The sequence below is a fragment of the Pantherophis guttatus genome, chromosome 2 (assembly GCF_059756535.1).
Source record: "Pantherophis guttatus breed Tessera chromosome 2, ASM5975653v1, whole genome shotgun sequence".
In the NCBI taxonomy this organism is placed as follows: domain Eukaryota; kingdom Metazoa; phylum Chordata; class Lepidosauria; order Squamata; family Colubridae; genus Pantherophis; species Pantherophis guttatus.
The window spans coordinates 289615729-289627161 of record NC_142064.1 but is presented as its reverse complement, the minus strand read 5'-3'; the positions used below and the strand labels follow the sequence as shown (position 1 = coordinate 289627161).

General features: G+C 44.5%; 1 protein-coding gene across 3 annotated transcripts in view; it reads left to right on the top strand.

Annotated features, from left to right (window-relative positions):
* The window catches only part of LOC117673522 (uncharacterized), a 15943-nt gene extending 5286 nt beyond the window's left edge, over window positions 1-10657 (top strand). For 2 of the 3 annotated variants that reach the window (XM_087884874.1, XM_060687699.2), the window contains exons 3-6: window positions 1-7; window positions 841-923; window positions 4141-4270; window positions 5762-10657. The exon at window positions 1-7 is cut by the window's left edge and continues 114 nt beyond it. In XM_087884874.1, coding sequence (XP_087741000.1) covers window positions 1-7; window positions 841-923; window positions 4141-4270; window positions 5762-7089 — 1548 coding nt within the window. In that variant the 3' untranslated portion in view covers window positions 7090-10657. The remainder of the gene's footprint in view (window positions 8-840; window positions 924-4140; window positions 4271-5761) is intronic. The other variant, XM_060687708.2, reaches the window with a different exon arrangement.
* Window positions 10658-11433: the final 776 nt, after the last annotated feature.

The following is an 11433-nucleotide window of genomic DNA, read 5'->3' as shown; positions in this document are numbered from 1 at the left end:
TCAAAAGGTAAAAGGAAGGTCCTTTAAGGCAGGGCCGTCAAATTCGATTTCATTGAGGGCTGCATCAGGGTTGTGTTTGACCTTGAGGGGGGAGGGGGGCATGGCCAGGGGGCATGGCCAGCTTGACGCCACATGTGTTGGGGGCGCCTGTGGTGGCCGTAGCGCTCTGCCAGTGAAAACAGGCTCCTGAGCCTCCCGCAAACCTCTGCCAGCGAAAACGGAGATTTGGAGAGCTGCACGCAGCCCTCACAAGCTCCATTTTCAGCTGTGACAGCCTCCTACAACCCTCTGCCAGTGAAAACGGAGATTTGGAGAGCTGCACGCAGCCCTCACAAGCTCCGTTTTCGGCTGTGACAGCCTCCTGCAACCCTCTGCCAGTGAAAACGGAGATTGGGAGAGCCTCCCGCGGCCCTCGTATGCTCCGTTTTCGGCTGTGACAGCCTCCTGCAACCCTCTGCCAGTGAAAACGGAGTTTTGGAGAGCCGCACGCAGCCCTCGTAAGCTCCGTTTTTGGCTGTGACTGCCTCCTGCAACCCTCTGCCACTGAAAACGGAGCTCAGGAGAGTCACACATGGCCCTTGCAAGCTCCATTTTTGGCTACGACAGTCTCCTGCAATCCTCTGCTTTGCTGTTTCCAGGGTGGCCCCACGGGCCAGATCTAAGCACCCCACAGGCCAGATCCGGGCCCTGGGCCTTGAGTTTGACACCACTGCAGTATGGTGTTGTCGGAAAGAGTTCAGTTCCCTCTCATTCTTCTACGCCTCTCGTTTATAATTTCTCCTTATCTTTTATTTAACTACTATTTAAAAAGCCTGCTTCCAATTTTTGTTTCTGTCACAGGGAACGGATCAATGCTGCCAGAATTTTTAGAATCATCTCCTTTTTCTGGTGGATCCAAAACAGCAGCTGGAGCTTCAGCTCAGGTATTTGAGGGGTGTGTGTGGTGTTAAACGTCAGAGATGACGTGATGGGCTGACACTGATTCAGGAAGATTCAGTTCTTCTTAAGCAGGATGCATGCTAATCTACTCCTCAAGAAAAATGTTTCATGGGACTGCAGAACATTGCAAAAGGCCGTAAATACATCCGGGTTTTGTTGAGCACCCAAAGTGACCATGGAGGAGGCTGATCGTTGGAACTTTGAATCTTTGTTGTAGGTACTCTATTAGATAGATCTGTCAGAACTTTGAACAGTCGCTAAGCGATAGGTCATAACTCTCGGGCTACCTGTATCTTTGCAGCTTTTCCTATCTTGCCCAAAAATGAATAGAATAGAGGAGGAAAAGGAAGGAGGGGAAGGGGAGGAAGAAGAAGAAGAAGAGGAGGAGGAGGAGGAGTTGGAAGGGACCTTGTAGGTCATCTAATTCTAGTCCAACTCCCCACCCAAGCAGGAGACCCTACACCCGTGATGGCGAACCTATGGCACACGTGCCACAGGTGGCACGCAGAGCCATATTAGTGGGCACGCCAGCTCAGCTCTGGGGTGCATGCGTGTGCCAGCCAGCTGATTTTCGGGCCTTCTGGGCCCACCAGAAGTAGGGAAACAGGCTGTTTCCTGCCTCTGGAGGGCCTGGGGTGCGGAGGGTGGGGAAGGCCCATTTTTCTTTCTTATCTGGCTCCAGATCCTCTCTGTGTATCTGGGAACAGCGAAAACAGCCTTTCCCACTTCCTTGGAGGCCCTACGGAGGCTCAAAGGGCCCATTTCCCCACTCCCGGTGGGACAGGAAGTGACTTTTTTCCTGTCCCCAGCCTCCAGAGACTCCTAGAGAAGCTCCTACAGACTCCTAGAGAGGCTCCTAGAGACTCCTAGAGAGGTTCTGGAGGCTGGGGACAGCAAAAAATGTCACTTCCTGTCCCACCGGGAGTTGGGAAATGGGCTGTTTTCGCCATTCCCAGATACACAGAGAGGATCTGGAGCCAGGTAAGAAAGAAAAACAGGCCTACCAGGCCATCATGTGCCAGGAGCGGGGGGGAGGGGGAGGGGGTTGCACACACATGCGCGTGGGCAAGTGCGCGCGCGACCCTCCCCCGCCCCCCCTCTCCTGGCACGCGATGGCAAAAAGGTTAGTCATCACTGCCCTACACCATTTCTGACAGATGGCAGTCCAGGCTCTTCTCGAAAGCCTCCAGTGATGAAGCTCCCACAACTTCTGAAGGCAACTTCTGTTCCATTGGTTGACTGTTCTCACTGTCAGAAAATGTCTCCTTATTTCCAGGTTGAATCTCCCCTTGGTCAGTTTCCATCCATTGTTCCTTGTCTGGCTTTCAGGTGCTTTGGAAAATAGCATGACCCCCTTCCTCCTCTCTGTGGCAGCCCTTCAAGTATTGGAAGACGGCTATCATGTCTCCCCTGGTCCTTCTCTACTTGAGGCATAGGGTTCACTTTGTGTCATTTTTTTTTTTTTGCTCATTCTGGCTTAATTCTAGCTTTGAATTGCTCTGGAATGACCCTTTCACTGCACCTGCTTTTCTCACAGCAGACAGTACTGGTTTGCTTCTACAACCACACTTTCGAGCTCCTTTAACTTGCTTTCCAAGTTCTTCAGGACTTCCAGGGCTTCTCTCACTATATCTTCTTGACCAGAGGTGGGTTTCAGCAGTTTCTGACCAGTTCTGGAGAACCGGTAGTGGAAATTTTTGAGTAGTTTGGAGAACCGGTAGTAAAAATTCTGACTGGCCCCGCCCCCATCTATTCTCAGCCTCCCGAGTCTCAGCTGACCAGGAGGAAATGGGGATTTTGTAGTAACCTTCCCCTGCCACGCCCACCAAGCCATGCCATACCACGCCCACCAAGCCACACCTACAGAACTGATACCGTGTTTTCCTGAAAATAAGACCCTGTCTTATATTTTTTTGAACCCCGAAATAAGCACTTGGCCTTATTGCCATGCACTCAAAAGCCCAATTGGGCTTCTTATCAGGGGATGTCTTATTTTCGGGGAAACAGGGTAGTAAAAAAATTTGAAACCCACCACTGTTCTTAACTCTACTGCTTCTGTGTCCCAGCCTTTTTTTCCTCACTATGCTCAGCTGATATAACTGTCCTTTCCTTTCCCTTCCCTTCCCTTCCTTTCCTTTTTTCCTTTCCTTTTTTCTTTCCTTTCCTTTCCTTTTTTCCTTTCCTTTCCTTTCTTCCTTTCCTTTCCTTTTTTCTTTTCCTTTCCTTTCCTTTCCTTTCCCTTCCTTTCCTTTCCTTTCCCTTCCTTTCCTTTCCTTTCCTTTCCTTTCCTTTCTTTTCCCTTCCCTTCCATTCCTTTCCTTTCCTTTTTCCTTTCCTTTCCTTTCCTTTCCTTTCCTTTCCTTTCCTTTCCTTTCCTTTCCTTTCCTTTCCTTCTTTCCTTTCCTTTCCCTTCCCTTCCTTTCCTTTCCTTTTTTCCTTTCCTTTCCTTTTTTCTTTCCTTTCCTTTCCTTTCCTTTTTTCTTTCCTTTTTTCCTTCCCTTCCTTTCCTCCTTTCCTCCTTTCCTTCTTTCCTTTCCTTTCCTTTCCCTTCCTTTCTTCCTTTCCTTTCCTTTCCTTTTTTTCTTTCCTTTTTTCCTTCCCTTCCCTTCCCTTCCCTTTCCTTTCCTTTCCTTTTTTCCTTTCCTTTCCTTTTTTTCTTTCCTTTCCTTTCTTCCTTTCCTTTCCTTTCCTTTCCTTTTTTCCTTTCCTTTCCTTTCTTCCTTTCCTTCCCTTTCCTGCCCTCCCCTTCCCTTCCCTTCCTATGTAGTTGACTTCTATGGTATGGTTGGCTTTGGGCTAGCATGGCCAGCTGTAAGCTCTGGCTGGGTACAAAAGTGTTAGGCACAGGCAGGATGGATCCCTGAGATGACATCACAAGCCATCTACTGTTATGTCACAGAACAACTCCCACTGCTTCTATTCGATTGTGCAACTATCAGACAGGATGGAAGCCGCTGACAGCTCTGCTTGAGTAAGAAGGAAATTGGAATTCCTTTCCCTGAATTGACTGAAAGAATTCAGGCAACTGTATGAAAACTTGCCCCAACTGTACTTTTGGTGAGAGGCTGTAAGCTCGGTCCATTTCCTTGCACAATTTTTTTATACCCACTAGAAAATAAAACATGACCCCACTGTAGATTTCTTGTTCGGTAATTTGTCAACAAAGAGGACTGTAAGTTCATGGAAAACTCTTTCCTTCAGCAGGGCTCTGTGTCCTTCAAGGAGGTGGCTGTGTATTTCTCGAAAGAGGAGTGGTCTCGTCTGGATGCCCACCAAAAAGCCCTCCACAAGGAAGTCATGCTGGAGAATTCTCGGAATGTGGCCTCCCTGGGTAAGGACCTTGCTCGGTCCTTAAATATTGCCTTGTATGTTTATGGAGATTCTCCATCGTCGAGGTCATGGTTGTCCTAAAGGAGCTTTTCAAAAGGCAATTAGACTTTCTTGATTTTTTTTTTCCCTTGAAAACATTTTGCTTCTTTTCCAAAAAGCTGCTTCAGTTCTTCAGAGCTTGATGAGAAGCAAAACGTTTTTTAAGGAAAAAAAAACCAAAGTCCAGTTGCCTTTTGAAAAGCACCTTTTGGGATACTTGTAGATTTTGTGGATAGAATTAGAATTAGAATTGAATTCAAATACGACGCTATAAACTCATAAATTAAAATAAATTATAAATTTATAATTTCAAATACGCTATAGAGCACTGCACACCAGAACAACTAGACAGAAGAACAGTTTTTTCCCGAATGCCATCACTCTGCTAAACAGATAATTCCCTCAACACTGTCAAACTAGTTACTAAGTCTGCATTACTATTAATCTTCTCATCGTTCCCACCATCCATCTCCTCCCACTTACGACTGTATGATTGTAACCTTGTTGCTGATATCCTTAAGATTTATATTGACTGTTTCCCTATGACTATCATTGTGTGTTGTACCTTATGATTCTTGATGAATGTACCTTTTCTTTTATGTACACTGAGAGCGTATGCACCAAGACAAATTCCTTGTGTGTCCAATCACACTTGGCCAATAAGAAATTCTATTCTATTCTATTCTAAAGAGCTGGAAGGGACCTTGGAAGTCTTCTAGGCCAACCCCCTGCTTAGGCAGGATACCCTACACCACTTCAGACAAATGGTTGTCCAGTCTCTTCTTAAAAACTTCCAGTGTTGGAGCTCTTCAAATACAAGCTGCATTTACTCTAGTGCTGACATAAGAAGGAGAAGCGGAGGCGTCTGGAAAGGGACGTTTGACTTTTCATCTACTTATTTTCCCTGGAGATAATATCCCCTAGGAGATGGGATGGGAGGGGGAAATTCCTTTGAGCTGGAGCAGTAGATTAGGGGTAGAGTGACTTGGAAGATGGCCAATGAGTGCAGAGGAGTAGGGAAAGGAAAGGGAGGGTTTGGGGTCAGGAAGTCAGTGTTGGCTGCGATGGAGTCGGAGTTAGAATGTCGTGCTTAATAAATGGGAGTTTTTCATCAAAGACTTTGTTTGAAATGCAATTTATTTGAGACGACCTCGAAACCTGACACAGATGCAACAATAGTGGAATTTTCTTTATGAAGAAATCATGAAAATAAGCAGAGGTTTTTTGAAGGTTTCTATCCACTGATATAATAGACATTGTCCATTTCAATATTATATGTAAACTTAGTAATAACCAAGACTAAATCAAGCTATTATGTTTCAACCTGGGTTTAGAAACAAAACAGTCCTTGTTAAAATTCCAGCAGGAAATTCACAGTCACTTTCTATAGTTGTTCTTTATTTCCTTTCTCTGGCCTTATTACAATTGTCATTCTCTCTTTTTTTCCCTCCAGGGGGTAATGAGCAAGGGAATAAAAAGTGCAAAGAAATCCTCCAAACTTTGATGCTGGAAGAGGGAAAGGAACTGTTTGCAAATCAAACGGAATCAAAAACGCGCGGGGAAAGTCACTCCAAAAATGGAAGGAAACGAGGCTCTTCCTTTCCATGGCCTCAAATTCAAGATTTGTTTGTCCAACGAAACAGCCATCTTAAAAGTAAGGGGAAATGTTTCGGGAAAGGCGGAGAAATATTGCAGGATGTATCCGATGTAAATAAAGCTTGCAAAACCCTAGTCAAAGAACAGAAGTGTCAGTTCAAGGAAAACAAAAAAGATTCCCAACGTATTTTTGCCCTGTCTCTGCGCGAAAGAGTCAGCATGGGGGAAAAACCCTACAAATGTACGGAATGTGGGAAACACTTCAGCAATAGCAGTTCCCTTACATGCCACAGAAGGATCCACACCGGAGAGAAACCCTATAAATGCGCGGAGTGCGGAAAGAGTTTCAGTAGCAGCAGCAACCTCACTGCTCATAAAAGGAGCCACTCAGGAGAGAAACCATATCATTGCCTGGAGTGTGGGAAAAGCTTCAGTACAAGCAGCAGTCTTACATCCCATAAAAGGAGCCACTCAGGAGAAAAACCGTACAAATGCACGGAGTGTGAAAAGAGCTTCAGCACGAGCAGCAGCCTAACGTCCCATAAAAGGAGCCACTCGGGAGAAAAACCGTATAAATGCCCGGAGTGTGGAAAAAGCTTTAGTACAAGCAGCTACCTTACTTCTCACAAAAGGATCCACACGGGAGAGAAACCCTACAAATGCACGGAATGTGGGAAAAGCTTCAGCAACAGCAGCAGCCTCACTTCCCACAGAAGGAGCCACTCGGGGGAGAAACCCTATACATGCCTGGACTGTGGGAAGAGCTTCAGGAAGAGCAGTAATTTTTCTTCGCACAAAAGGATCCACACAGGGGAGAAACCCTATAAATGCAGGGAGTGTGGAAAGAGCTTCAGTCAGAGCAGTGATCTCATATCCCATAAAAGGATCCACACCGGGGAGAAACCATACAAATGCATGGAGTGTGGCAAAAGCTTCAATACCAGCAGTAACCGTGCTTCCCATAAAAGGACCCACACAAGGGAGAAAATCTACAAATGGATGAAGGTACATTTTAACAAAAGCACCAGCATTTCTAAACATAGAAGGATCCATACCGGAGAGAAACCGTATAAGTGCACAGACTGCGGGAAAAGCTTTAGGAGGACCACAACTTTCATTTGCCATAAAAGGATTCATGCGGTGGAGAAACGTTATAAATTCTTGGAAGGTGAAACTGGAATATAAGAAAACACTTATGTTCTCACAAGAGGATCTGTTTAGGAAAGATAGACTATCGGAGCACGGACTGTGGAAAGAGCTTTAATTAATGTTCTCACCTTACTTAGCCACATTCAGTCGATAGAGAGCAGAAAAATGTCCCAACTGCACAGAATAGTAAAAGAGCTCCTGTTAACGTAGGTCTTTTACTAGTACTAAGGAGAAGCAATGGGGAGAAAGAATATAGATACTGGGAATGTGAGAAGGGCTTTAACAGAAGCACTGGAGACCGTTCTGCCATTATGGCTGCGTATAGGAATGAAAATACGTAGTTGTGTGGAAAGAGCTTCAGCTGAAAGAACTACTATCTGTTCTGTCCCCGTTCCACTCACGCACCTCCACAGACGGCCCGGAGTTAATAAGCCACACAATAAAATTCTTTGAAAATAAAGCTGGCAGCAACCCAGTGGTAGCTGCCAATTCAGACTTTACTCACACAAAACAAAGATTAGACTGCCAGCATTCCGATAAAACAGGCAGAGTTTTCAACAATACAAGGATTAATCCAAAGGCAGTCCGATAAAGCAGGCAAAGTCCAGTAACGCAGAGATCATGGATTATTTCTAGTTTTTGCTCATCACAAACTGAACCGGCCACCACACCCACATTTATACCCTGTGGGGTGTGGTCCAGTGACTCAGCTAATCTCTGGCACGCCTTCCCCTCTGCTGCGCACGCTTCTCCCTGCGCCTCTGGCGAGGGTCCAGCCAGCACTTATCTCCTTCGTCGCTGTCCACCTGTGGCTGCGGGGACGTGCTTGGCTCTGAGCCTATCTTTTGGCCTTCGGTGTCCTCCGGAGGCATTGCCAGAGAGGAGCGTCCTGGAGAGGGAGGCCTTGCCAACTCCTCTTCCTCACTCTCAGAGTCTGCATCTGTCGATAGCCCAGGCTCAGGCAACGGAGCCACAACACTATCTTTTTCCCCACACAAAGGATGGATGAAGTGTGGAAAGTGTTTCCATACAATATTAATAATAATATCTCAATTCTCTTTTGTAACGTTTAATGTTAACAGATTGGCATCTTTTGTCTTACCCAGAAAGGTTTTAAAAGGATGGGAATGGCAGTTTTTATGGAAATGGTTGGTAGAGAAGATGTACGTCACTGCTCCTACTCCTACGGTAGCAGACGGAGGGTATGTCCCAGGGCGTCTGCCCAGCTTCCATCCTACCAGGCTCATGAAGCTCTGACAACAGCAATTCAGGCCAGAATCAACACGTTCCTTGGACTACTGCTACAGAATCACAATTTGTAGGACTGCTTTGATGATTAATCAGAAGCTGCAATTGGTGTAGAACTTGTTTTTGGAGTGTAGCACTTACCTTTGGAACCTGCCCTCACTACCTATAATATTCCAAATCCAGTTCCATTCCTCAGTTTTATGTACATAACCCTACACTGAGTTATTTGAGAGGACACGTCCTTCAAAATTATTTTTATCACTCTGTAAGCTGAGTTGGGTCAACCACCTCTGAGAAAAATTTTTTTGGTAGATTGGTCATTTAGTCCAACCCCCTCCCCCACCCAAGCAGGAGACCCTACACCATTTCTGACAAATGGCAGGCCCTTAAAAGCTCTTCTTGAAAGTTTCCAATGATGAAGCTCCCAATTTCTGAAGGCAATTTCTGTTCTGTTGGTTGATAGTTTTCACTGTCAGAAATTTTCTCCTTATTTCTAGGTTGAATCTCTCCTTGATCAGTTTCCATCCATTATTCCTTGTCTGGCCTTCGGGTGCTTTGGAAAATAGCTTGACCCTCCTCCTCTCTGTGACAGCCCTTCAAATATTGGAACATTGCTATCATGTCTCCCCTGGTCCTTCTCTTCACTAGACTAGCCATGCCCAGTTTCTGCAACCGTTCTTTGTATGTTTCTTTTCATTCTGTAAGCTCAGCTGGGTCAACCACCTGAGAACTCAGGAGGTCTTGGGTCCAAAGCAGGGGTGAAAAATCCAGCAGGTTCTGACAGATTCTGGAGAACCAATAGCGGAAATTTTGAGCAGTTTGGAGAACCGGCAAATACCGCTTCTGGTTGGCCCCAGAGTGGGGTGGGAATGGAGATTTTGCAGTATCCTTCCCCTGCCATGCCCACCAAGCCACACCACACCACGCCCACCAAGCCACGCCCACAGAACCGGTAGTAAAAAAATTTGGATTTCACCACTGGTCCAAAGGCAGGAACAATTGTATAAAACAAGTTTCCTCACAGATACCTTGCGCATTATGGTTAGCCTTTTACAAGATTTATTTATTTATTAGTCATATTTCTATGCCGCCCACTCTCCGAGGACTCTGGGCGGCTTACACCAAAGACAGTATACTAAATAGCATATTGTCCCCAACAATCTGGGTCCTCATTTTACCCACCTCAGAAGGATGGAAGGCTGAGTCAACCTTGAGCCGGTGAGATTTGATCCGCTGATCTGCTGAACTAGCAGTCAGCTGAAGTAGCTGCAGTACTGCACTCTAACCACTGCGCCACCTCGGCTCTTATATCACAAACATCATTTTGTTTAAATGAGCTTTTGAGCAGTTCTGGTGACCTTCATTTTGTGGTAGGTCCTTGTTCCAATACTTCTATTGGATGCCAAAATCATTCATGAATTTGGGTAAGAAAAGCAGTTGTAATAAGTTCTTGGTTAGCTTTGGGATGAACATCTAGCACTCTTGACTTTATGTAGTCCAACTACAGTTTTTGTAGCTCAAGAATACCTGCTTCCAACACCTTCAAACTAAGTCAATAAACCATGTAACAATTGGTGGCACCTAGAATCAAACTTCGGATCCTGTTTTAGATGGTTAACACTCTACCATTGAAATTATTAGAAAGTTGGATTTTAATATTTTGCCAAGAACACATCTGCACAGTGAGTATTTGATGCCCTATTAATCCTTCCCAACATGATCATATTTTTTTTTTCTACACATGAATCTTTTTGGCTTATTTCTCAATACGCTTATTATATCTCAATACACTTTGATATCTAAAGTTAAAGCTACTACCACTTCCATCCTATATCCCAAAGTCTGATCAAATAAATCAAACATAATACCTCTGGGCCACAGTATTAATGTAGAAAATTGTTAAGGATTGGGCCTTTAGATTATATTCATTTTACTGTAAGAATTCCATAGATTAGAGGTTTTCAAACTTGGCAGCTTTAAGACTTGTGGACTTCAATTCCCAGAATTCTCCAGCCAGCATAGCATAGCTGGCTGAGGAACTCTGGGAGTTGAAGTCCACAAGTCTTAAAGTTGCCAAGGTTGGAGACCCCTGGATAAAAAATATATATTTTCCTTTGCTATTAATCCTTTTTACTAATTTGTAACTTCTGTGCTTTGGTGTTGTTGAAGTTTCCTTTGCATTAAGGCTCATCGCCCTTGGTCCAATATTCTTATCCTAAGAAGTTCTAATGCACATTATTTATATGGGGCTTGTTCTGTAATTATTCATAGCAGAGTATTTGTATCATCCTAGGTGGACCAAACTGTTGTTATTGTTAAAGTGTTTAATAAATGTGATCTCTATACTTCATTTGAATTTAGGCGGGTCCTGTTAGATTTATTGGAAGAGGGAGAAATACAGATCACCGTCTTGGATCACCCGATGAAAAGGGGAGATACAAAACTAATGAACACAAGAATTTAAGGATTAATGTTTTTCAAAAGGATGACTAAAGAAGTCCTGTGGGATGTGCAGAACTCAAAATGGACAGGCTTGGTCAAGGTATCTGTTAAGGAATTCGCAGGATAACCCTTGAGTAGCAAGGGTGTGCACATGAAAGTGATTGAGAGTAGTTACGAATAAACACAGTCAACACACAGATACAATGAGTTGTGTTTACTTTCAGGAAATAGTAAGGCACAGTCCAATAAACAGTCCAGGTCATACACATATAAAGCAGGAGATAGCCAAAACGACAGTCCAGGGATAATCCAATAACAAAGTCTTCTTACCAGTCATCGTCGTCATTCACAATAAACAGTTCTTCTGGATTTGCAAACAGTAGCATACAGAGATATCAGAGAGCAAGAACAGCAAAGAGAACAAACCATGTTTCTAGCTCCCTCTTAAGGACATTGGCTACAGAGCTAACCAATCAGGACACAGTATGATGCAATAAAGCTACATTGATGGTTTATATATTGCCAACCCAACAAGTTAGGTAATAGTCATTTCCTAACAGTTTCTTTTTTGCATTCAATGAGATCTCCGATATTCCTTTGACTAAACGCCAAAGGCGTACAGAACGCTATTTTCTTCCCACCAAAGGTGGTCCCTATTTTTCTACTTGCAATTTTTTGTGCGCTTTCAAA